The sequence below is a fragment of the Ixodes scapularis genome, unplaced genomic scaffold, assembly GCF_016920785.2.
Source record: "Ixodes scapularis isolate PalLabHiFi unplaced genomic scaffold, ASM1692078v2 PGA_scaffold11__112_contigs__length_91849675, whole genome shotgun sequence".
NCBI classification, from domain to species: domain Eukaryota; kingdom Metazoa; phylum Arthropoda; class Arachnida; order Ixodida; family Ixodidae; genus Ixodes; species Ixodes scapularis.
In genome coordinates this window covers 16,306,515-16,333,825 of record NW_024609837.1, presented here as the reverse complement: position 1 = coordinate 16,333,825, position 27,311 = coordinate 16,306,515, and the positions used below count along the sequence as shown (strand labels likewise).

Below are 27,311 nucleotides of genomic sequence, written 5' to 3'. Positions count from 1 at the left end.
CGAAAACATGCGCTTTATTATCTGCAAACACACTCCTGCATAGGGGCATCAATGGTGGAGGTGACTTTTTTTTTTTTTATGATATTTTTAGGAGTCTTTCTGGGAACTTTCATTTTGAGTACATGAGGATCTAGAATTGATATACATTAATCAAACATGCAAGGAGGTATTGCAACGTTCGAGCCGTTGTAGCACACTTAAATCGCTGCCGTTACAAAATCTAACAGCACAAATTCGACGAAAGTAAGCACTCTTTACTTATCCGCGATGCATCCTATCATTCAAGCGACCAGTGAAAATCTTCTCGGCAAACATACACCACCAACAACACACCAAATGCTCGCTCCTTTGAATAACACTCGTTGAAGTGTCTGCCTCCAACCGGCTCTAATTTGAATCTTACAATTGGTGCGTCTCATTCTTTCGATACGTCCCTCAGTAAACAGATCTCGCTCTTGAAAGCGGCGTTTCCAGAAACGACAAGAATTCCCCAGACACTCCGGACACACGCAGCATTCTTTGCAAGTATCCTTTCTTCCGCATTTCCTTTCGGAAAGTTCTTCAGACGCCTTTTATCAACGCACGCACGAGCGTCGCAATTCTCTACGCCGATCGTATCCATCCTTTTTTCCGCCTCTCACACTTGAGACGGAGACATCTCCCGCCCTGGCATCCTCATAAATACCATCTAGTGGAGATGTTGTCTCGGTGTTGTGACAGACAATCTCTGATCACGGTTCGGCCTACATCTTGTTTCGTCAAAAAACAAAGAAGCCGCCCTGAACTTGAGGGACATTCCGTTCGCTCGCGAAATGTCGAGGCAGAACATCCTATGCTGAGTGAATCAAAGCAAAAAAGGCGGAATCCACCAAAAAATGATCAAAGACCTTCAGAAGCAAGTCTCGACAGTCAGTCGATTCCGAGCTCAATCTCGAGCACCCCAAAACACACGTGACCATGCTACGCCGCTGAAAACCGAGCGACGTGCGTGGTATTCTTGTTTTAGCTTTATTTTTTCTTGTTTGGAATAGAGAATAGATACAAGCATGTATCTAGTTTTTTTTTTTTTGTTGCTTTTGATTTCTATAATATTCGAGTCGTTTTAGAGATGGCAACCGACCGGAATTGCCGGACTACTGCCGGAGTAATGTCATCGGATTCCAATTGCAAATACGGATCCTAGGACGCACGTCGCTTTGGAATGTGCCGCCGGCTCCGCACAATAAGACAAAAAACGCATATTCAAACTAAAGTAAATTCAAGTTTGCTTATGAATAAAAAAAATAATAATGCCATATATAAACTGGGACGACAAAAAGAACGAATTTTTTCGCGCGTGAACTTGAAAGGAGAATGTCGGTATTCGATTACATCACTGACACGCAGACACCTGGGCGTTATTTCTTAATATTGTTTACTTATTTATTTTGTACGGGGGAGCATTTTTATATTAGCAACGGTTCGATCGCTCGAGTTTTAGAGAAATATTAAATATTAAAACGCTGCACATCGTCGAGAGATGGCGGTTACGACGTCCGCTCTAAATCTGATTGGTGAGTTGAAATGACACGGTGTGACGCATCTCGTCAAGTTAGTGTAGCTACGTCGTATTCTAAAAAAACAAACACATTCAAACAACCAGATCGTACTCTAAACACAACAATATTAAACAATATTGCGTGACGCCTATAAACCGTGATTATCTGTACAATTTAAGATAGAAAATCGCAATCTTCATTAAGAACTAACTGCTGAAGTTCCAGGGAAGCAATTTGATGAAAATAGATTTTTTCGGAGAATATATTCGTACATGCACGCTGGTTATAAAAAATAATGAAGCTCCAGCAATATTTAAATAAAAACTTCAAAATTACCACGCGCTCGCTGCACTCGCACTTCAACTTCAACTTTATTTTAACAATAGTTTTGCAGAGGACGCGGTACGAAAAGATACCAATAAGAAGCTTACCCGGGTTCGATATTCCTTCTCGTAGAGAACAACGTTGTAGATATTGTGAAAAAGGCAGATTTTATTTTGTGGCATTGTGGCTTGCTAACGCCTGCGCTCGTGTGGCATTCATGATGTGGCAAGTAATTTTGTGTGTGTGTTCTATCTCAACATATCTATTAAATAATTGGTTGAGTAGAAGTGTGAAGCCATGACTTGGAAACGTGCCTTTTTAGGCCCCTCGCAGCAGCACTGATTCCAATGAATAATTTCGAAAAACAGTTGGAGTGGGAAGGCAAGGTAAAATATAATATTGGCTTGAGTTAGACTTGACTATTTATACAGCGAGAAGTTCGTCAGTATCAATGGGCGTCTGGTGTCTCAGCTGTAGGTAAGAAATTTAACCAGTGCAGTACGACCGCTGGCTCACGGTCTTTAAGGTGCAGAACACAGTAGCTATACACGACCAAGTGCCGGTACGATGAATATCCGTATAGTAAGGGCCAAAGGTCAAGGTTGAACCAGGATCCTTGGGTTCAACAGCGCTAGCTTTCGCTACACGAGCTCCAACATGCGATGCGTTAACAAACTTGACTATCAATCCGATCCCCCTTTCGCCCTCCGAACACATCGCATGCAGCGAAAATTTAAATATTTACGAAATTGTATTTTCTAATGTTTTCGCAGTTTATGTATTTACCGCCAACAAGAAACAAAAAAAAAGGCTTAGGTGAACGCTAACACATGCCAATTTTGTATCTATGTCCTTGCAGTACAGGATTGGATTGGATTGGACGATTTGAGTGTTCGTTCAGCTAATATCTCAATGTACGGCGACACGGGTTTGATGCTGTAACGGAGTCATCTAACGAGTGCTGTACAACTTACACGGAGTCCTTAAAGTGCATCACGCAGCAGTGATTACATGACCTCGGTGTACTCATACGGTGCTCTTCCAGATATAAAAAGGGCGGGTGTGGGAACTGAGCGCCGGCCCTGCAAAAGATGTACACTCTAAAAAAAGCCCGTGCGTCTACTTTCCCGCACAACACTCGGACAGCACATCACCGCGACTTACGGAGGCAGCTCAGCGAATGACGATGCCGAAACATATGTTTAGACCCAAAAACGCAGTCTGAGTTGTGACATTAAGCAATGCAAGCGTGACGTTTTGCACTGCTTAATGTCACAACTCAGACTGCGTTTTTTTTTTTTTTTTATCTAAACATATGTTTGGGCATCGTCATTCGCTGAACTGCCTCCTTAAGTTTCGGTAATTGACTCTTCGAGTCTTTTATGAGAACGTAGACGCACGGGCTTTTTTCAGAGTGTAGGGTTTGTGTTTTATGTGATGCTTCCTCGCTTATGTATGCACACATAGCCCAGGTACATTTTCCATAACCCTGCATCTAACATAACTCTGAAGCAGCTGATCACAAATATAGAATCCGAATTAAGAAAATTTACTTGCATGCTAATTTCATGCAATCATTTAATACACACACAGTAAAATATGTGGATATATCTTCCTTTAGTTTGCGTTACATGCTTAAGGCATAGGGTGTTTCACCGGTTAAGACTCTCACTAATGTCTTTATTGTAAAAATATTGATACAGAGATGTCTCGTTAATATAGACACCTTCGTTCCCGTAAAATGTGAGTTCTCCGTAATAACGAGACAAAAATGCATGTATTTTCCCAGTTTGTCTTTGAAAGTGTTGTCGATATAGCCAGGTGTCTATATGGACGGGGTCCACATTACCGAGGCATAACTATATACCTAAAATTATTTTTTGGGTTAAAAAGTAAAAACTGCGTAAATGACAAAAATATCTGCTTCCTTTTTTTTCTTTTTTAGAGGCATTACGTACAGTGTATGTTTACCATTTGTTACTCTTGTATTATTATTTAAACATTTATGACACTCTGGTGTATATATATATGTGTGATGTATGTTTCTGCTGTATTCGTTGTTTTAGTTACAAATGTGTTTTCTTACTAACCTATTTTGAACACATGTGATTGTATAAGTAGGATATGTTAATTTGGTCATACTTGCGTTCTTGCTTTATTATTTCGTGTCTGTGCATTTGCAGGGTTGTATACCGAGAGCCGGTCAAGGCCTTGTTAGGTACCCACGTGTTTTGCCCTCAAATCGCTTTCTGATAGAAAAAAAAAAAAGAAACACCGACACATGTAAAAGAAAAATATAACAGTGAAAAAAATTAAAAAGTCATTGATACTACATTTTTCTTGATCCGGTTGTTCGGAATCATGTTTGACGCGCTTCTCTTCAACTCCATGTATCTTCCTCAGCTATTCATCAGATTCCTTTTTTCATGCTAATCGCAGTGCCTCCGAGGATCGACGACGAAAACACAAGTTCGGACGTCGAAGTGCGGGAAAACAGTGACGTGTCTCTGCGCTGCCGCGCCACGGGAACTCCAGAACCGGACATCAAATGGAGAAGAGAAGACGACGCGCTGATCCTCCTCTCTGGAAAGAAAGGTTGGTTCACGCTTGGATGACGTAAAGGCGCGTTCATCCTTGCCAGTCGCCGCGGTTGCGCGACACCTTTTTTGATCGCCGAGCGGTGGCCGCCGTCGCAAGACCGACCGGTTTAAAACAATCTCTCCCTGACCAATTTCTTTTTTTTTTTATCCCGGTCGCTGAGTCGCTGACGCAAGTGTAACTTGTCTCGGCGTGACGTGGCACAAAAGACGGCCTGTGTCGATGTCGCGAGGCTAAGTTTGTTAATGAAAAGAAGCGAAATGTCTACCATAGCTTAATTTCCTTCGCGTCCATACCTTTTTTCTATCGCCCTCGATTTTTTTTTTTTTTTTTTTGGGGGGGGGGGGGGATTTTGTTTTGAAAACGTTCAATGTCGAGCCATCTCACCATTACATGAAACAAAAAAAAACTGCTTAACGAATAAACGCTTTAACGCTACGCATCTGTCAGTTTAACCCGATTACGAGACTTGCACTTCCAACGTCCAAGTTTTCGCTAGTAAAACTAGAACTACCGACAGTGTGATCAAAATCTTCGTGAACAAAAAGCAAGTGAATAAAATTATGAGCTAAACGAATCATACTCAACTCGGTATAAACAACAACAACAACATAAAAGCAAATGTACGTTACTCTTGAGATCTAAACTAAACTGTTGCTAAAAGCCTACGTCCACGCAGGCCCACACGCGCACACAAGGCCATACTCCACGCTGCAGAAGAAGCCTTCGTATGCCCCAGTCCTCTCTCTCTCTCTCTCTCTCTCTCTCTCTCTCTCTCTCTCTCGGATGCCCTACACTTTGCACACATCCCACATTTCCGGGAAACACGTGAGCGAGCGAGGTGAAGTCATCTTACTTTCACCCGAGCCTTTACGGCGACGCCTTACGCCCACTTAAGAATTCCAAAAAAGTCCGGAACATCGTCTCGATCCTGTCACCAAGTGGCGTCGCAGTCTCCAACGAAGAGAGAAACGACAGAACCGGACACGAGGATAAAAACGGATTAAAATGTTTACAACGTGCACCCCAAACTTTCTCCGGCCCCACGCGTCCAAAGAAGGAAGTGCCCTACCAAAGAAATAACACCACTGGAAACAAGGGGACAAAAACAAAGTAAAACTCACGCTCACCACCACATCAGGCCCCTAAGATAGGACACATACAAAAAAAAATGATTCGTTAAAAGAATGAAAAAAAAAAAAAAAGCGTCGCCATCCATTTCGTAACGAGACGAAGGGAGGCCAGGGTAGTGCGCGCCATAAACGAGGCCCACGAGCATGCAAACAGCGGCATTACAAAGGGGGCGGGAAGGGGAAGAAGACTCGTTTTCAAAATTGAAGTTCCGTGGGACAGTCCTAAGTGAAAGTTACGACGTCGTCAAAGGAAGGGAGGACCGACGATGCGACGCTGGTGCGGACCGGGCGCGTACGTATACGTCTTGCCACAGCGGCAGACGCTGCATCGACTCGGGTGACTCGGCGGACCCTTTGAAAGTCTTAAGTCGATTCTGGGAAGGCGGAGACGGCGTTACGGGACGGAACGCTCGAGTTGGATGCGATGTGCGATATCTGGAGTCGTTCTTAAGAGAGGAGCTGGACATCAGAGGTGGTCCCAGTGTTGCCGGCTAATGCTAGCACACACCAGACTTGTAGGTATAGAGAATCACAAGTGAATGTTATATGTATGTACATGTTACCTTTTGGTAACAAAGTAACGACCCAGTTACTTTTTATCAAGGTAGGAACCAGTAACTTATTGTAGTCACTTTTTAATGAAGTAAGGAGTAACGCTATTTGGTTACCTGTGCAAAGGAACGAGTGCCCAAACTAGCTTTCAACCGAGCTCGCGCCTGCAATTTACATGACGAGAAAACGATAGACCGCAAAACGACGCCCACAAGGTATGTCAGTATGGCCATATGTGCCCTTAAGGAACGCGTTACAACAGCAAACAAATTATGAACGGCGACAAACACTGGAAGCGACTACTGCTTCATAAAAAAGACAGGTTCAAAGTAACGATACAATAACCCGGTACATTCAAGCCGGTTTAACAGGTTACATTTGAATCGCAGTATCGAGTAACATACCTCGTTAGTTTCACAGTGGACTTTACGTGCAGCGGTATTCAGTTACTTTATTTCAGTACCGCGCGAATGTCTGGTGTCGACCGCTTTCGAATGTAAACGCCCGCGGCCGTCAACTGTGGGATCTCAGCACAATGGCGAACACGAGACGACACCTACACACAGATCAAAACCGCACTACCACGTCGCACTTTCAGCGTTTGGCCATGTTAGAAGGCAACGAGACACCCGAACAAAAAGCGATGAACAGCAATGACGTTGCGCCTGTTTTCGATTGGCTCTCGGTTTTCTAACCCTGCCTACTAGCTACTACTACTAGCTAGCTACTACACTCCGACGTACGTACGTAATGACTGGCACGTTTCGAGGTGTGGGCTCTTCCGCCATTGTACAGGGGTTACAACCTTCTAAGCCTCAGCACGTGGCTTTCGAACGGGCTCTTTTTTGGTTCGTCTAAGAGGAGTTTCCTTAAGCAAATAGTGAGTATGATCTGGGGACTCCTGGTACGCCCGGACAAGCGTTACCTCACCCGGAATCTGCCTAAAGTTATCTTTCTGTTTGTTTTGTTGTTGATTTACTTTACTTTAAAGATATCCTTTCCCACGCAGAGTTTTTCTACAGTCAGTGAAAACTTAACAAACGCAGGACGTGGGTCATTGTGTTCACCGATTTTGTTCCGTAATTCGTTTTATGAATGTTTTTGTTGTTTTTCTTTACGAAAACCGAAATCTTTTTGGCTGCAGAGCGATAGCAAAATACACCACTGCCGGCGTTTCTGAAATTCTTGGTAAATATAATATTTGAAATGTTTAGTATTGCCGTGGGCTTGATTGTGATTACAACGTTTATTAGAGGTCTGTACTGTTTACAACATTTGCGAAGATTGTCTGCGCTTTCAAAGCAAACAAAAACAGTGCAAATGCGAAACTAATTCGGGAGCTGCGACTAACTTGGAGCTCGAATGGTGTTCCTTCTGCTTTGCCGCTTTTAACAATGACGGATTCCTGCCGCCGATTCGACATTAATCATCTCTTTTTTAACATTGGAAGTCTGTTTTTGTGCAAAGTAAAATTGAAGTTGTCTTGTTTTACGGTGCTTCATTGTATTTAAAGTTTAAGATAGAAAATGCGAACACATAAGAAACTCAATATTAAATTATTTTCAACTTTGCGTGTTTCACGTTGCGCGCTACGATTACTACTACCATGCGGCATTACTTTAGAAAAGCATCCAAACCTAGCTAACCTTTATGGATGTACTTCGTAAGGTGCACACCAGAGATCTCATTTTTTGATGCATCATATCTGTATGTTTTAGCTCAATGATTTTTATTGCCGAACATTCGTGCCAGATATCATATAATATAAACTTGAAAACTTTCCCCGCAAAAAATATTACAAACTTGTCTAGCTTGATACATTCAAGAATGCAACTCACGATCAACGAGCCAGATCAATCTATAAAAATATATTTTATGTGTGTCATTAATACTTCTCCATTAAATTTGAGCCACTGCATGATTACGACTTTGCTTGTCTCTTTTTTTTTTATTGTGTGTGAATGATTTTTTTCTATACGTATGATAACGTACCACTTTTTAGGCTTAGAGTTGTTTGTGAAGTCGTCAAAATGAAGACCAATAATAAACATTACGAGTATTAATATAGTACCATAGCGCACGAAATAACATCACATAACCGTCACCTATTATTGCGATCGGCACAAAGTACAACTACCTAAAGGACCTAAACTGTAAACTACGTTCACCCCAGGTTGAGCACCACCCTCGTACGGAGAAACCAACACGCAATTAGCTCGGGGAAAACAAAGGCCCCCAACCCTTCAAATTCCCGAAAAGCATTCGGTCGCAGACCCTCGGAAACTGCGAATTAGAATAGCCATTGAGTTCAGGCGCTCCGGCATCGCGTGGATCGGCTGCAGTTGACGGCCAATGGTCGGAATCGTCGAGGCAATTGGGGTCGGCCGGACTTCCGGATTTGAAAAGGGAGAAAAAAAACTTCGGAGATTAAATGAGTTCACAAAACCTTTTACTGGCACAGCCTTGTCTCGTAGTACTAGGTTGGACGGCGTCCTCCTTTTTAAGTTTGTTTTTCTTGTTCGTTTTAGTAATTAAGCCGTTATGACAATACAAAACACACGACATTTTGGCTTGCATTATTCTTAAATTTGGACATCAAACTGACGACATCATACTTTTTGCAGGCCAACACAAAATGTCCACGTTGTATAAAAAAAATAAAAAACTGGAAGATATCTAAATATACTTAACTTTCTGCGATAACAAAAAACAACAGTGTAATCACACCGATGGACGTGTTTAAATACGGAAACTAACTAAGAAGTATTTATGATATTTCTTAAGAAGCCTCAATCCACGCAGTCTCCTAATTAAGTGATAAATAAACTTATGCAAACAATTATTACCTAGACAACATGGAAAAAACTAAGTATCTATTTCTACCTCGATGTTAAACAAATGCGCTTGCCTTTTCTGTGTAAGGTGATTGTGCCTGTATTTTCCACAATTTGTTTATTACGTCACCATTTCAAAATAGTGAACGCGTGATTCATTCATTTTTTTTTAAATTATGATTTGTAGCATTATTTCTTCCGAAAGTGGTGAATTTTAAGAATTGTTTTGAACTATAATTATGTGCACCATTCAAAAGAAAGTGGCATGTCTGGGCGTAATACACCCTTAGTGACGGGTTTGCAAATCCCTTTTCGCTGAAACACATTTATTTATCCCAAACGGCACATTGACAAGAACCTATATATACACATTTGAGTGTTACCGTAAAACAATAAATAGTCGAAGAAAGGGTAAAAGCACAGGCGAGCTGGTGAAGAACTTCCATAACCGGTGGTGTATATATAAGAGCGGAGATGTTCAAATAAACTAGAAGCTGTGTTTGAGACTTGCTGTTGTTTTGTCCGTTTTTTTTTTATTTTTCCGTGTCTCCGGTTTACGATGGAAATAAATAGTCGATTATTGTCTTTGCGTAGTTCGACAAAAAAGTTCCTACCACGACATACCTCGGTGCACTCAAACATTTATGTAACCCGCTGTAAGTAGCGCGTTGCATGTTGCTCGCAACTTTTTAGGCAATTAAGTAAAAACATCGTGGCGAATAGAAACGGGTAGAAAATTTTACTTACCTTTTGGCCGAGTAGAGTAACGGTATTTCGTCACCTAATTAAAAAACGTGTCAGAAACTAACTTTGTGTCTAGATAAACTCCTGCTTCGCGATTAGAAGGCCCCACTGAACTCAAGGAAATATACTTATATAATGAAACAGTGAAGCCACACTCATTGTTAGATGCTTGAAGTCCGTCGCACCGTTCTTAATAATTGACGCTTGAAAGCGCAAAAGCAATTAAGATAAGTACGTTCTGTTGCGTTGAACTTTTGCGCTCTTGTTTTTCTCTTTGTAGCCCATCCGTCTTGTCCCGCGCCTCGTCAACGCCAACTTTACTTTAATACGAAAAGTAAAGATAAAAGTACCGCGTAACTCGTGAAGTAAAGTAGGGCGTTCAATTCTGAGAATCGGTAACGAATAACCTATATAGATGTTATTTAATCAAGTGACGAGTGACCCTACCCAGTTTCTTTGTTCAGCAACATGCACAATACGCGACACTGTTAGCGCGAACACGAAATCGTCGCTTTCCTGCATTCTGCTCAAAGAAAGTGTAGATGGGCTCTAAACCGTACAACTTACTTTATTACCATAGGCGACAACTTCTCTCTACACTGATAGTTTTATTTTTTTCGGACAGCGTTTCACTTATAAGAAAAGAAATATAACCGGCAATCGCTTGTCCCTGCTAACAGTGTGCCGTCGTGTTACACCGCAATTTGACAGCCAAAATCAAAGACCGTCGACGTTGGCCTAGTTTTGCTCCCTTTCCTAGCATGCTCCTCGGTTACAACATCGCAATCAAAGTTCCGCCAGAGTGTGAAACAATTGACTTTCCTCTACGTCATTCCGTAGGTGTGCCCAGTTACCAAGGAGATCGCCTCAACATGAGCAAGGTGACACGGCTGCACATGGGGCCGTACCTCTGCATTGCTTCCAACGGTGTTCAGCCGTCGGTCAGCAAACGAATTCTGCTCAAGGTCGACTGTGAGTGCCGTCTTACTCTTCTCGTGAATGCGCCAAAGAGGTCGTACATTTCATTAATATATCATTTCAAGAAGTATTCACAGTGTTATGTTAAGAACGGGCGTGATCAGTGGGCTCTAGCAATACCGCCGGTACTACTTGCACTCTATACTTCATTTAATACTTAGTGTGCACGCGTTGTTCAGGCTGCTGGAGCGAGCGCGCAGCTGGATCTCGTGGTTCATTTGTGAGTGCTTCCTCGCAAATAAGACGCTGGATCAAGCCACGCGCTCGTGCTAAGAGTTTTCACAGTATTGCGCACTAAGTATGCGCCGGGAGTATTTATGTGACGTTTTCGGTAAAAACAGCTCATGCTTCGGCCGAACTCAGCGTTCAAGTAAAGGAGAGCACTGTTTCTAAGCAACTTTATTCATAAAACTTAATTTATAACACCATTCATACGCAAGTGTCTTGTAACCTCTTAATTGTAATAATTGTTTTCTCGCAAAGATTTCTAAACGTTATCTTGTCATTCTCAAAGCAGTAAACCCTGCCATAAAAACCTGAAAACAAAAAATAGAAAACCAAGGCCAGCATCAGAGGACTCATAGCGGAAATTCTCAGAAACATTGCTCTATGCCATTTACGGGGGAAAAAGAACTTCAGCACGCCTTATGAAAAATTGTCGTTCTGCATTCTCAAATCAGGGGAGCAACAAAAAGTTTTATTTTTGGAAACAAAAACTGCCTTCAATAGTAGAATTACAGACAAACCTTAAAATAATGTAATCGCATATCATTGTTGCCATGTTCACTCCGTAGCTTCCGTCTTCCCGGCCCGCTCCATCACATGGTCGTCTACAGTCCCTTTATACACAGTCCTTTGGGGTAGTGGTACTCGCAGGCCGAGTGGTGCCCTTTGGTTTCCATAACTTAAGGCCTCTTCTCGAGGCCAACCGCTTCAAACCCCTCTGCCAGCTCCGCACTCCGCTTTTCACCCGCGATGCTCTATAAATAAAGTTGCTCTTCATCTTAAGACAAATGTCGCTACGTTTTGGTTTTCTTTCTTACTGCTGCCTGTTAGGTATTTTGGTTTTCCTCCTTTTTATTGCAATAGCGTTAAGAAGCTCGTGTCGCAAAAAATCTGGCCTCGGTGTCGTGGCAAAAAAAGCCAGTGTTGGTGGCGTGACGCGAAAATTCTGGTTGGTCAATAAGGTCATGACCTCACAGCCACATGACCTCGCGCGGTAATTTCATAAAACCCACTAGGTTCACTGAAACGTTACGTCACGCGTCGAATGAAAGTGGTTGAAAAAACATGACATGTGATGCGAGTCAAAGGTCGCCAATCTCTCAAATGATATGAATTTTTCACTAATTTATTTGCCTTAAAAAATGTGAACAACTTTAGGAGTGATTCGAAAACCACGACCCTTCGGTTGCGAGCCAGACACGCTACTGACAAGGTCATGTCCGCTGCACTTTCTGCTCACTGGCAGGAAGCGCATGGGAAGTGAATGAATGATAAGGCGATGTTAACTAAACGCGAAGTTTAAGCGTCCTCCCAGCTTTCTAACAGTTGCAAGACACTTTTTTGTATTCTATTACCGCACAATCTCGCAGGCTTAGTAGGTAAAAATGTCTACGGAGTGTTTGGAAGAAATAATAACTGTTTTTTGCCCGCGCATATAAACTACGCATCGCAAGTAACGGGAATTTTGTGAAAGTGTGGCGCTATCGTGGGTGATAAAACGCAAAATCTTGCAAACATAACGTTATACGGATCACAAAATAGGAAAGGGAGATTAAACATTTCCATTGGCCTACGGCTACCTAAACTTAATATCGTCATAACAGGAACTCACATTGTGAATTTATTAATATAATTAAAATCAGCGAAAAACAGTTATCAGCAATAAAAACGCAAAGTCGTCTTTCTGGCTGACAAGGATTCTTTCACTGAAATGCTACAGAAGACTACAATCTCATTCCTTGCTTTTTGGCAATTTTAGACATAGTTCAATGTCAACTCATCTAAGCAAATTAGTCTTTCCCTTTTATATTTAGATCCAGGTAACGTCGAATTCTCAAATTTTCGTATTCTCTCGCCACCACTAGCATAGTACTCTTACAAAGTTTCAGCCTTTTGCGATGCGTAGTGCATTTACGCGGACCAAAAAACATGTTTGCTTTTCGTTTTCTCAAAATCCCGCTATATGCCTCGCACGCCCTACAACTCAAATTACAGCTTTCTGATGTTGTTTTTTGCAAGCGCAGTCGCGCCCATGATGTGGCAGCCCAACCAGCTCGTCGGAGCCCCTTTGGGCACTGACATCACCCTGGAATGTAACCTGGAGACACACCCGCGTGGGATGACCTTCTGGGAGCGGGAGGACGGCACCATGCTCATCTCCAACACCAAGTACGACTCCCTGGTGCTGGAGACCGGTCCTTACAGGCTCCTGCTCAGGCTCACAATTCGCAACCTCAAGCCGGACGACTTCGGTGTCTACAAGTGCGTCTCCAAGAACCCTCTCGGAGAGACAGAGGCCAACATTAAGTTGCAAGGTGGGAACGGTCGTACAGTAGGGAACGAATCACCCGTCGCTTTCAATCAGCTCACGCAAAATTCTATCGTGCAAAAAGTTCCTTCGAAAAAAAAAAAAAGGGGGGGGGGGGAATGCAACTCCGAAATTAAAGCAAATTTGACGTTTCTATTTGTGCAGCGTAAGGTCGATCTTTTTTTTAGGTGATGCGACTTTGGTTTACACTGTCAATGAGAAATTCAGCCAGCGCAGTACGGCCTCTAGCCTGGGGGTCTTCAACGTGCGTCACGCAGTAGTGATACACGACCACCCGCTGATATATGATGCTCATTCATATCGAAACGGGCAGGGGTGGGGATTGAACCCAGGATCCCTGGGCTCTGCAGCGCGAGCTCTCGCTCCACCTGCTCCGAGCTGCGATGCGCTAGCGCACTTCGTCACCCAATCACCGTTTCCGTTTATCACCGAAACCGGGAGAGCATTACGGTCCATCTCATTCCTTAATGTAAAAGAACGACTGGCGCAGAGGTATTGCTGTACGGTTACCGTCATGCCGTAACAGGGCCGGGAAAGTACCGCGAAGAAGGTATTTTAACCAACCGTTACCCTATCCGCAATGCTGGAAACCAAGCAACCAAAAAAAAGTTGTATTGAATAGTAGCGCTCTACATTTGCAGTACGTTGCCGGACCGGTTTCACCAGAGCGAGTACGGTAAAGGCTGCTACAAAAACGGTGTGCAAAAATGTTCTAACGATGATAATTATGCCCGAGCTATGTCACAGACGAGGCCAGAAAATGCCATGATGTATGATGTATCACTGACTTCAGGGTAACTTTTTTGGTACCTTTGACTAGAAATTGTGAGGGCGGATTAAATAAATTATTTTTATGATACAAAGCATTGACATTATTGTTGCTGATTGTTGCGCAGTATTCGGCTTCCAAACTATCTTCTAAATTTATAGCGAGTTAAACATGAAATGTTGTTTGGAAACACACTGATGTGAGTGGCATACTGACGTAAGAATTTAAGAAATAAATATTCCTACCACAACTTAATAATAACAAGATTAGTATTAAAAATTAAGTTATTCAATTTAATTTTTTTTTCTCCCGTGTTTTTTAGGCTTGCGTTTAGAGAGCAGCTCTTAGCCACTCGTTTCCGGGTTGAGCGGCGTTGGCGTCGTCGTCGGTGTCGCCGTAACCGCGTGCGTTGAATTATGGGACGTCCCAGTTTCCCCGCTAAATTTAGTGGGCAAACTATACTTGTGTTCAGATCATGTGACGTTAATTTCCCCACTAAATTTAGCGGGAAAACTTAATTCGCTAAATTTAGTGGGAAACGTTTCCGCTAAATTTAGCGGGAAATTTTTCCGCTAAATTTAGCAAAAGTTTTACGCCAAATGGGACCGGAGGAGGAGAGTAGGAGGAGAGGGTACGAAGGGGGGAGGAGGGGCATATCCTCCCCTCCGTACCCTCCCCTCCTCGTCCTCAGAGCTGCGTTCTAATTTCGCATTACAAAAAAAAAATATTTACGTCTTTATTTTTTCTTCCCGTTTTACTCACAATGAAAAAAACCTTTGTTGTCTATTATTAATTATGGCACCGTTCCCGCAATTTTTAGTAGTGCAGGGCATTGTAGACACGCCGTTAAGATACACCTTTTATAATTCGAAACTCATTTTTAAGCGTTGTAGTTTTTTAATATATTTTATACAAATAATGGGGACAAAACGACAACGTAAACCTCGAGACTTTAAGAGCTGGACGTATCGAACTGAAATTATATAAGTACTGATTGTATATAAACAAAACTTTTAAATGTAACGCAGTGGGTGGGCTACCAGGAACAGCTAAAGTCAGCCTCATTTACAACTCGAAACCGAAATACACATATCTATTTTGTTATTATTTTGTGCATAATAATTTTTTTCGCGTTTTTTTTTGCGAACTGTGGTTCACTCTTGTATAACGATTCCCGTCTTTCAAACATGTAATAAAATGCACCCGAACTATTTATGTTACAGTTCCGACACCATTTACACCATTTAGCGTGAACACGCATGTTGTATGGGACACAAAAATAAGTAAGTTTTGGAAACAACCCTCGTTGATCTACTATTTCAGAAATTCCTCGCCCAACATCCTCCACGGCCGCATCCTCAAGAGAGCTACAAGCAAAAAAGCACTGGGAAACTACCTGTAAGTTTGTTAAAACCAAAAATCCTCTGCATTTCTTTGACAATCCCGAAATTCATTCCTCTAAATCATAGCAAGACTGATCCTTCTTTTTTGAGAACGAAACATTATCTATATGTCTAATTAACTTAGAACTTAATTCTGAGTTGTGTCACCAACTTAGGCGGGAGTGTAGTAATGAGCCCAGACCTCTGTTTCGGCAAGCATATTCATTTTTCTACAAAGAACCAATATTTCGCAAACACTGGGCTTACTACAAAAGATAAGTCCTCCTGAACCGACACCTGCTTTCTGCCGATAGCGGCCCGCTGCACACCCACGCTTGGGGTATAAAGGTTTTTCCCAACTTTCTTTGGTCGTTTAACTTCCTTTCGCAGAAAAATAAAGAAATATCCGTTATTTTTATTACATCCTTAAAAGCGCAATTCTAAGGATCACTTTCCTGCAAGCGTTGTTCTTTTTGGCTCTGGTATGCTTCCAGAATTTCGGGAAGTTTTGACAGGAGGTTTTCAGACTGACACAACTTGCCGGATTGTGATTCATTAAAGCCATGAACCATTCAACTTCCCGTATGAATAAAATAGTTAGTAAATAGTATACATCTTTCCAGTAAATAATAAAAAAATTGCTTTGAGAAAACATGACGACGTCTCGACGGCCATGTATGAGAAGATAACATTTTCATCATTTACGCATATAAAATGCCACAGATACACGACATACAGGATCGAAAATGAAATTCGTTGGCCAGTAAATGTGAACATTAATACTGAGTTAAGGTACGTTTAAGCTATGATAGTACGCACATACAGCCACTTAATTTACACTTTATATCCGGTGCCAGCTTTTAAATGAAAGCCCCACCTTTATTTTCAGCCACGCAGCAATCGAATGGACCCAGACATCTTGGCACCCATGCCTCCAATGCTCTTTTGAAAGAAGGTAACGCAATCTTCAAAATTTCAGCTGGAAACACGTTGTTATGATGATTTATGTTGTAAGATATGTTTTTGTGCTGCTTTATGTGTCACGTTTTTCTACTTATTTTATGCTTTTTTTTTCACGCCGTGTATTTATTTTAAACTCCCAGTTGCAATATTATTATTATGTACAAGACATTTAGAAACGCTCCTCTTAATATAGTTTTTCAAGTAGCCACCTCGTTTAGTAAGCCGAACATGTTCAAAGGAACAGGCATTTCTCGACCGAGTCAAAATTTCTACTAAAATTTAGTTAAAAGTTTATTTTTAGTTTAACATGTAAAGGTGTATAATTAACTCTGAAAATACCATAAAAATATTGGCATTTGAGACATTAAAGATTAACCCACATTAATATTTTTGTTGGATAAGAAGAAAAGCAACTAACATCCATTATATCAGTATTGAAACAAAATAATATATTTAGAGACTATTCCCGCCGGAGAGAATTTCAAAAAACCCTACACAACCCTCTGATTTCTTGTCTTTATTTTTTTTTTACAAATGATAATAAAATTATTTAAATACAAAATCGTAAATTGCCGTTAATTTACAAAAATGTGACGAGAAGAAAAGTGTTAGCATATATGTAAATTTATTTACACAATAAAGCAAAGTGCGGACAAGACAGTTTTTGTAATATTTTAATCGTCAACGTCAAGTCACTTGACGACTGCTCTTAAATTTGGGAGTTTGTTCCCGTTCAACTGCACTGATATATGTGTCCGCTCTAGAGAGGTGGATTTATTCAATAAAGCTCAACTGACAGCCAGGATTCCCTAGTATTCATCATCCGGTATTCTTAAATTACGATAACACGAGGCAAATCAATAATTATATGAAGAATGCAAGAGTCGCTAGAGCTACACAAAGTAACCGAAAGGTTTTTCCTCGCATTTCTTAAGGACGCAGAGGGGACTACTCCACGGAAGGAGAGGGTACCCAGGGTTACCCACCACCAAGCTTTAACCAAGACTACACCGAAGCAGGTGAATTCTTCTGTCGGTTGTTGAAAATCCTGGCCAACTCACCTCGAAAATAATTTGCCATTTCTGAAGCAACGTTGGCTCCTCCTACCAAACTTTCAACGCCATTACATCGAATGGATTACTTGTTCGAACTTTGCTTCTGGCTTTGACATGCAAGAACCCGTAAGATATTTCACCAATATGGTGCGTTTTTTGTGCTCTCGGAAAATATCATAATCCCAAATTTATATGTAACGTTTTTAGCTCTACCGTAGTAAGGGTTTTAATCCTTCTATGATGCAAAATTAGTCATAAAATAATCTCAGTCCTAAGGTGTTTCACGTATGGATGCGTCTCGACTACGTGGCATCTAAAAACTACAAAGACTACGAAGCTCTCTTTAGCAGACTTATTCAATTAGAACGTATCAATGTAAACTGTAACCTAATATAAAAAACACCCTATCCAATTGCAAAAGTGCATCAGAAGGTGAAAAAAAATGTTCCATCAAATTTTATTTAAGTTTTAATTTGTGTCACACCCGAAGACTAGCATCAGGCTTAGTAATAAAATAAAAGGAGGCTGGTAATTGCCTACATGTGGTATTATAGACATTTGCAAAGATTACCTTCTGCACGCTGCCATCTTTGTCTCCTGGGCTGTGGAACGCCTTTTGAGCATGCGCTGTTGCTTTGCTGTGCGGTATGTCAGACGCTGCGCATGCATCCACAGCTCAGTGACTCAGCATTTTTCACCGGGGTGTTAAGCGATGCAAACGTCTATACTCCGTTTCACTTTAAGACCAACCTCGGTCCACACTACAATCGGACTGAGCCAATAAAAAAGCGGCAAAAATATGCATCGTCATGGCGCTCGTCATTTTGTACGTTCGCCGTGGAATTCCTATAGACGTTTGCAAGTGCGGCCCCTGGGCGCTGCCATCTTACTGCTGGTGTGAATGCAGACCTTCTAACAGTCAAGCCTTGCTGAGGGCGTGTCCGCGCTCTTAGCAATACTTGACTATCAGACGATCTATAGCCTCACCACCAGCAAGATGGCGGCGCCCAGGGGTCGTACTTGCGAACGTCTATAGCGAAGCAGGATATTCTAGCTCTTCTGCGAACTGTTCGAAAAAAAAAAAGAAATAAAAGAAGTCTGGCAGCGATTCCGCGAAGTCTTGACAAATCGTCGGTGGGACAGCGAGAGAAAGTTTCGCGATAACCTGCGAACACATTTCGAGATTAGGAGTGGGTTGCGGACGACGCTCCATTTGTCCCACTTTATTTGCATATAATATAGACCGACCATGCTTACGTCATCTGGCGCATTCGGAGCTATTCTCATTCGTTTCCATGTACTGATTACGTGAGCGGTACCGTGCAACCGGAGATTCGAGATTTAAGAGCAAATGCATTCAATGCTTGAAATCGATATGCTGCTTCAAGCTATACGTTGGTCAACGACCGGCACTTAGAAAACACGCACCGCGTATATTTGTAGCGGTTACGAGTAATGTATCCTGTATAATATATCGACATCACTGGCTCGTTTATTGACTGCGTTGTCAGGCCTTACGGAGTTATGAATGAGACGGGGTAGGTATAGACAAACTAAAAAAGAAATGTAGTATGGCATTCGTACTTGTAATGGGGCTTTTGGGAGGCATGAGTGTCCGTGGATGCTGTCCTAATTCGAAACGCTTCCAGTTCAAAGACTAGGTTACATAATTATGCGAACCCGTAAAGCACGCGCTCACTTGAAAATAAGAATAGATAATTGAATTGTTTTGTGTACCGCATATTCTTTTTTTTCCTCAAAAGCGGGGATCAAATATGCCTTGTCTGAGAGTTAAATATATTTCTACGCAAAGATGCGTACACAATATACGCAAACAAGCAATGGTCCAGTTTGGTGTGGGAAATATCGGTCATCTCTGAGATACGCGAGCTGAAAAGTTTTAACAATATTTTTTCAAGAGAAGTTAAAATCATTAATTTGCTATTGTTTTTTCGGAACGTAGTATAAATGATTAGTTTTTTTTCAACTGCAACTCTCGTTGATCGCTCAGTTACCTGCAATACGAGCAATTGTTGCATATAATTCTAATATGTTTCTCCCGATGATTTTTGGTGTCAACATTTATTTCCATTCATATTGTAAAGAATTCAGCAGGCAAAAGTATTCGACAGTAAGGCTATAATAATATTTAACATTGCAGTGCTTCTGTCATCATTCTTGGTTCGCGTCGTTTTAATCGTGTTCATTGGTATAGTGCAGTCGAAGGAAGTAACACCTCTTTTCAATGCGCTGAATTTGTGCTTAAGTATGACACAAAATGGCTAAAGTAAAAAATTGTTAACACCCTAATTTTGTGTATAATCTCAGAATGACCCAAAATTGTTCTTTCTACTCAGCTTGTATACATATTTATATACGAGGACTTGCGTCAGGTCGAAACGTCGAATAAACCTTCCTGGTTTGATTTCCACCGTTACCCTTCATCTATATACACTATATATATATATATATACGCTTTAGCGTGTATGTTAGTTTTGTCTTGTTCGCAAATACACGCGCATATATGCGAACTGAGTAATGTGTAATATTTGCCCGCTAAATTTAGTTGTTTACTCCTTTAACGCTTCACCTTAACTTGACGTTGCACCCCAAAACATGAGCCCTATAACAGATTCTGCGACAAAACAGCATTATTGTTGGCAAATTCCGAAGTTAAGTCGAACTAAACAGTGACTGGTGCAAACTTATAACGCGACTGGAAGAAATAAAAAGGGAAATGCCATAAACTAGAATAAAAATATTAATTTAAAACCTCAAATAACTTTGTTGTTTGTCTACCACTCGGTGTAACAAAAAAACTTACTAGAAAACGAAATGGAGAAAATGTTTACGTTTTGAACGTCACCGCCAGTGCTTCTTAGCTAATAATGTTTCTTAGTTCTCAAAACGTTTACCCTAGGGAGGAACCATCAAAAAATAATACAAACACTCATGTGTTCCTCGCTATCATATTATATTTTACAAGAGTGCATCACACTACGACAGTGTAGAGATGTTTGCAAGCGGCCGCGCTTCGAGAGCTAATCTGGCCACCGTAAACGAAAAACGAAAAACGATCAGACCCGTACAAATTATGGAACACAAACAATGCAATATCAAGTCAGTAAAGCTCTGAATAACATTAAAGACCACATAAATTTTAATAACAATTTTAGTAAATTTAAAAGGGATCTCGGACACTCATGGTGGGCAGTGATAACCCCTTATTATTTGAATTTGTATGTAATAACTAGTTGTTTTTCTGGTATATTCAAAAAATTAATATAATGTTTAATACTAAGAGTTAACTTTGTAAACTGTGTGCTGCTGGAAAGCGCTGCTTTGGGGACAGAGACCTTTGTCAGGCTTTGAGCATTTAGTCCCTGTCTCCATTTCGGTTGATTCCGGAAAAATAAACATTCATTCATTCATTCATTCATTCATTTGTTTGGGCGTCATTCTGGAAACTATGGTTACGCCTCAGCAATGTTCGACTATCAGACGATCCACCCACACCCGTGGCAAGATGGCAGCTCCCGGAAGACGTGTACTTGCAAACATCTATAGTTTGAGACCTGTCTGTTTTTTCTGTTTCTTCTGCTCTTCAAAAAAAAACCCCAGTCTCAGGGTAAACGACGAAATGGTTGACTTCCACCAGCTAGCCTGTACTTTGACTCTTTTCTCGTTAATCTATAGAATGATTGTATTACAAATTTCGCTACTGATCAACCCGAAAGAGTAAAACTATGATAAACTATAAGCTCGCTCCAGTAGTTTCGCATAAATGCTCAGTGACTATATATAATTTTAGTTTTATGAATTATAAAAACATTCTGCTCTAAAGAGTAACTTCCTTACAAAATAAGGGTCATAATTTTAGATAGTCATAATATAGATATTATACTAAAAAACATCACAAATGTCGGCATTCAAAATAATATTTTTTTTTTAGTTATCTTCACTGCCGCCTGATTAGCCAGAGTCGAAACTTAAATTTTGTATTCACAAAATAATGCTTGCATGCTTTTTCAATCAGATGCCGCCAACAATGAGGTACACCAGGGAGGCTCCTCCGCGAAAAGGCATCAGGCAAGCTTACCCAAGATGGCGGCAATCGTACTTCCGCTCCTGCTCAGCTACACTACCGGAAGTGCTGCGGCCCTCGTCCGAAACTGAACGCTACGCCGGACAAGAAAGATCAGCCTCGACAAATGCTTTAAGCCACACAAAAGCAAACAAAAATGAACCAGAAAAAAGAGCTTCCTTCTTATTGGATGAGGACGTCGCCAAAACCAGACCGACATCAACGCCCAAAGTGAACAGCACTTGGACACTTTTTTTCTTCAAAGCTCTAAGTGCAGTGTGCTTCGGTGTTTCGCTTTTTTCTGTGACGCCGGCGAACAGCTGCCACGTTGGTGCGCATCACGCGGAGATGATTGGACCTCAAACTGACGACACCATGACACCAAATGACGTCACTTCCTGACCGGAAACCACGTGCCAACTGTGTTTACCTTACCGTTAATGAAGCCATCCGCCAAACGTGCTTATGGTTTTGGCAATTTAAACATAAGGTAAAGGTATCCTTATCCTTTCTATGGTCTTGCGAGTTTATTGTTTTTCTTCTCCAAAGAGGTCCTGGCACAAAGTCTTCTAGAGTCAGAGACTCCTGCAGAATACTGGTAGGTCCGAGGGCTGGGTCAGCAGTGAAGTTGTGTTGACTAGATGTCACTGCGTGGACTCAAAAAAATCGATTTCGCTTCAGCTTTCTTTGTGACCGAACAACATTGAGCACATACCCTTCATCAAGTTGGCTTTGATCGCGCTCTATTCATGAGTACCTATTGACAACAACCGGGCTTCGCTACCTCGAGGCATCTTTCTTCCTAATGTTACCACAGGCGGCCCGTTGGGTGTATTATGGTCACTAACATCTCGAAGGAAACAATGTTTAGAGCTTTAAGTTTTTTTTCTTCTAATCCCACAAAGTCTTTGCCTTCGGTGGTGCTTCAACGAGGGGTAGCTCTGGTTGCCAAATTTGCGCTCTTGTGTGAGTGAGCACAGGTGAAGGTTCCAGGCACGAGAGCCTGACGGGCTAGTGGAATGTATGGTACTTTGGATGCAAATGAGGTGGGATTGTAAAGGTCTGAACTCATGTAGGTCTTGATAAGGTGGAACCTGGTTTTTCGCGCAGTGAGATTGTCGCAAGCAAGCAAGACGATCCCCGAAGGTCTTGCGAGATCAGCGATTGCATACGTGGAACAGTTACGTGCTTAGTTTATTGTTTATTTCCTCCTGTTAGGGAAATTGACGGTTGTCACTTGTTAATTAAATTTTAACCACCTGTTTTGGTGGATAACTAACTGCATGCACCCCGGTTTTATGTCAGGAACATGACATTCTGCACGTGCAGTTAATGTTAGGGTCAAGTTTAACTCATTCGATGCCGTAGCCTAGACATAAAGTTATATTAATTAAGAAAATAAGTTGTTATTTGTCGTCTAAAAGTATTAGGTGAGCAGAGTGTATTACATGAATGATTGCGTATTTTTGGAAATTTCAATGTAAATAACCACCGCAAGTCAGACCTTTGATTTCCTATATTTCTGACGACGAGACAATTTATTAGCCACGCCAACATTTTTGTTGCAAGCAAATTAATACGTACTTTCAAGAGTTGTGTGTATTACTATGAGAGCCGAAGTTGCGATCATGACGCTTTCATGTCTGTTTTCCTTGCAAGAGAGCTTGTTCAACCTTTGATAATGTTTCTCGCAACCTGTGAGTCGGAGTGCAGAAATAGGCGCATTGCTGGAGGGAATGCTAAACTATCGTTTCAAGCAAAAACACGAAACCAGAAATGGCTATCTCATTTATTTCTAAGTCTTCTGTTTGGGTGGAATTTCTGAGGGCGCATCATTAATCAACGCATAAACTAAAACACTTTAAACTAGTGTCCAATACGAGTATTTTTTTTTTTTTTTTGAAGCCGCGAGCATTCTCTGTTAACTTATCTTCACTCCGAGCAAAGAAGAAAAAAAATGAGCCCTTGTGAGGTAACTTCGCGTGCCTCTTAAATATCCTTCTATATTGGTGAAGCGTTGGCATGATGGCCTTTGAGTCTCAATAAAAATGTCATTTGAACATTACGAATGTGTACTGTGTGCTTAGTATCCCCACTGAGAACGCATCATCTATAGTTTGCGGGTACACTATACAGAGGTTTTCTTTTATACCTACTACAATTTTACCGTCTAGTTGCGTTACGTCAACAAGAATTACTGTTGTCAATTGAGTGCACATAAAACAGGACTATGAAAGCTAAAAGGCAAGGATATTGATGATATTACACTTGTTTCTTCAAACGATAAATAACGTAATAATTGAAAACGAGCTTGCTGGTGAATGGATACGAATACTTGAAAGGATAAAACGTCGAGGACGGGAACAGAAAGAAGTTTTGTTTGCATCCCCGTCCTCGATGTTTTATATTTTCAACTATTCGTAATAAATGACGACACCCTTTTTTTTGCCTTGTGAGGTCTATTTATAGTAACGTAGCATGTTTGTTTCGAAAAATCCTTCACACGTCAGTAGGAAGCGGAGATTCTTCAGTTCTTACGGAGCGAAAATAACAAAGCTCGAAAAATATGAAAAATAAACATCGCACACAAAGGTGTGTCGCACATCTGTCACTTGTGATTTGTCTATTGTCTTTGCGCCACCCTTTCGAATTTCCTTTTTTCAATATTGTCCTTTTACTTTTCTTTTACTGTTGTATCCATCAGTTTTATCGTCACACACTGCTATGTGTCTCTTTTAACCCGTATTCTAAAATCTGCTCGGTAGACACTCATGATCGCCAAATTAGTTTGTTCGCAAATGTTCTTCAAATTTTTTTTGCAATTTCCCCGAAAAAAACAAAAAATTGGCAACCACGACGCCACAATCAACTTTTTTCGAAGCAAAGCTGCCCTCCGCGACCAGGTAACCTTCAACTTGCAGCCGGCAACCTCGTTATCTCCAACGCCACGCGGGGAACAAAGGCAGTCTCTGTCTTGAAGAAGACAGTGTCGAAAGAAAAACAACAAAAAGCTTCAGCTTTTAGCAGCGTGTCAGGGTCAACCGGCCGTCCAGCCGACACCGCCGAAAGCTTCGGGTCAGCTACCGCGGCTCCTCGTTCGCGAGATACGGGAAAACAGCGAACCCAAGAGGAGCAAACGGACTTGACAAAAGCGAGACAAAATAACCGGCTTATCGGAACCTTCACGGTCCGTTAGCTTTCTTCTAAATGAGGATGATGTCCTCCCCGCCCCCCCCCTCTCCGCTGACTCAGCCGAGAATCCTAGCACGTTTTGAGCTGCGTGGCACAATGTGACGAATGATGGAAGTGAGCCTGAACGATACACACAGAAAGTGAGCTATAATTTCTCGTCGCAGGTTGTCGCTTTCTCATGTTACCGAGAGGAACGTTTCTCTTACTCAGCTTTTCAGACGGACGAGGATAATTTTGAGGGGAAAACGTACCAAGCTGAGAAATGCCAAGTTCACAGATTTTCTCTAGTTCCACAGCTCAAGGTTTGAGGCTTGCAAAGGTTCGAGCTCTTGACGGGCTTTTCTTCATGGGATCACTGTGGTCTCTCAAAATCAGTAGTTTTCCATAAACTAGAGGTATTCCAAGACGAGAAAGCATTTTAATGAACTTCTATTTTTATCTGAACATAAACCTCAAGAGAAGTGTCGACAACAAATTGTTTTTTTGTAGTTTTTTATTTCATCTAGCAAATTTTTTATTAGGCGGTTTTGGTTAGAGGGAGCACAACTTGTAAATACCAAACATTGTAATGGATGCTTATTTTAAAATCAGTAGAGTTATTACCGAACGGCATAATTTTAGTTTCAATCCATAATCGATGCCAGCCTTATAACAAACGTTTCCCTATTTATTAAGGCCAGCTTATATGTTCCACCAATTCGAATTGAGTACCAATGCAAACACCTTTGACACTCTTTAGTTCCTGTCTTCTACGCTTACATAAAATCCTCTAAGGCCGCTCATAATACTACGCTCTCAAATATTTAGTCTCTGAAACACATATTCGACCAATCTGTCTACCGCCCATTATAAAATGGGACCCCGGAAGAAAAACTTGACCTTGTCAAGTTGGCACATATTAGCTTGCTTTACCAAAATTCTTTCTGAAAACAAGACTACACTCTCTGACATATTTACTTGATTGACTTGAGCCTAAAATCTGTCAGCCCGTTCGACCGTCAAACTGTTAGACCGTCTTATGACGGATTTAGAGACGGCAATCTCCTGTTCAGTTTTAGTTCTCCTCCCATCCGGACAGTTTTCAACGACACCAGCAAACGCCTCCACGAGTGCTACAACAGAAGTTCTCATTCGTCTACTCAAGCACATAGTCAATTCTCCAAACAACCATCACAATCACGGTAATCTGAGTAATTATTTATAAGACCCCTATGATGTTACTTCATCTTCATGGCAGATACATGTGTAACAAAAGTTGCGCCTAAGCCGGCAAACATCGGTCTTGGACGCGTTCCAGAGACCATGGTGAAAACGACAGGGTCCAAATCCACGTGCGGGTGCGAACAAAGTAGCGAACACAGAATATGTGTGACAACGTAACCTTACCACACCTTACCAACGTAACCTTCCAACGTAACCAATTGGAACGCGCCAAGCTATTTGAGGATCTCGTAATGCAGACCAAGGAGCATGATATCTGTGCTCAACCCTCTGGCAAGAAGTGTTTAATCATGTCTTTGCGACACTTGACCGTCGGAACATCGTCAAACTCTGAAGGTTCAGGTGCTACGCGGATTCATATTCGCAATTTTCCTCGCGATATTAGCATTCGAGGCCAAGCCACGTCTAGAACGCGCTTAGATCACATTTAAACTTATAGATAAAGGGGAGAAAAACGGCAAATCTTTAAGAATTCAAAGACACTAAGTTTTGACGCAAAGCAAGTCTTTGTGTATTTCATTCAATTTGGAACACTTTTGTGTCCTTGATATTTTCAGTTTTTTTTTACTAGAGTATAAAAAAGGATCTCATAATTACTTAATAAATCGCTATATTTCAATTAACATTCAGCTAACTACTTTTGTAGTGGGTAAGTCATTCTCAATTTTTTTTTGTCATGGAGATTGACTTTTTTCTTGATACCTGATGCAATACCTTGATTGGATTATACTTCGCAATTGAACTGTCGCTTGAATTTCAACAAAAAAACTTGAAATGGCGTTTTTATTGAAGTTGACTGAGAAGTAATAAACCTAATAAATAAAATGCAAACGTAATTAGCTCCGTGGAACCACATGTAATACATCAGCAATATTTACCGCTTCCAAAATCTTAAGGCCTTAAAACAATTTCTCAAGACCTTAGAGATTTTAGTATCTTTGCAATAAAGGTAGACATGTATCTTTCAGAATTTTTGTACCACAGATGCCTATACTAACTTACAATATACACTTATTACACTGAAACTAATTTTTTTTAAAGAAGACATTTAAGTGTAATTGTACTACCCATTTTTTTTCGACGTCTACTGTACTTCGATTGAACGAAACCTGGCAAACAACGAAAACTGGGGCACCCACAAGCCGATCAAAGCGTTGGAGCGAGGCAGGTCACAACAAACTGTCGAGGTGTGCTCTGTTGTGTTAAGCTGTCTGGTGCTTCGTATTGGCCGCAGTTTCCTTCATTTGCCAAGTTATGCTGGAACGGAGGACAATCGCATTCCGGTAACGGTCAGCTCAAGGACAAATCCCAGCTATCCACCGGATGGGGTTAACGAGATTCCCTTAGGGGAAAACACAAGAGTGTGCAAGGTGTTACCCAGATGCTCTCC

At 41.3% G+C, this 27,311-nt stretch overlaps 1 protein-coding gene across 1 annotated transcript in view; it reads left to right on the top strand.

Moving 5' to 3' along the window:
• The window catches only part of LOC8043285 (neurotrimin), a 183,488-nt gene extending 159,915 nt beyond the window's left edge, over positions 1 to 23,573 (top strand). The window contains exons 4-10 of the mRNA XM_029972770.3: positions 4,302 to 4,457; positions 10,564 to 10,695; positions 12,951 to 13,241; positions 15,348 to 15,422; positions 16,296 to 16,361; positions 17,305 to 17,388; positions 21,461 to 23,573. Of these exons, the coding sequence (XP_029828630.2) occupies positions 4,302 to 4,457; positions 10,564 to 10,695; positions 12,951 to 13,241; positions 15,348 to 15,422; positions 16,296 to 16,361; positions 17,305 to 17,388; positions 21,461 to 21,600 (944 nt within the window). The 3' untranslated portion in view covers positions 21,601 to 23,573. The remainder of the gene's footprint in view (positions 1 to 4,301; positions 4,458 to 10,563; positions 10,696 to 12,950; positions 13,242 to 15,347; positions 15,423 to 16,295; positions 16,362 to 17,304; positions 17,389 to 21,460) is intronic.
• Positions 23,574 to 27,311: the final 3,738 nt, after the last annotated feature.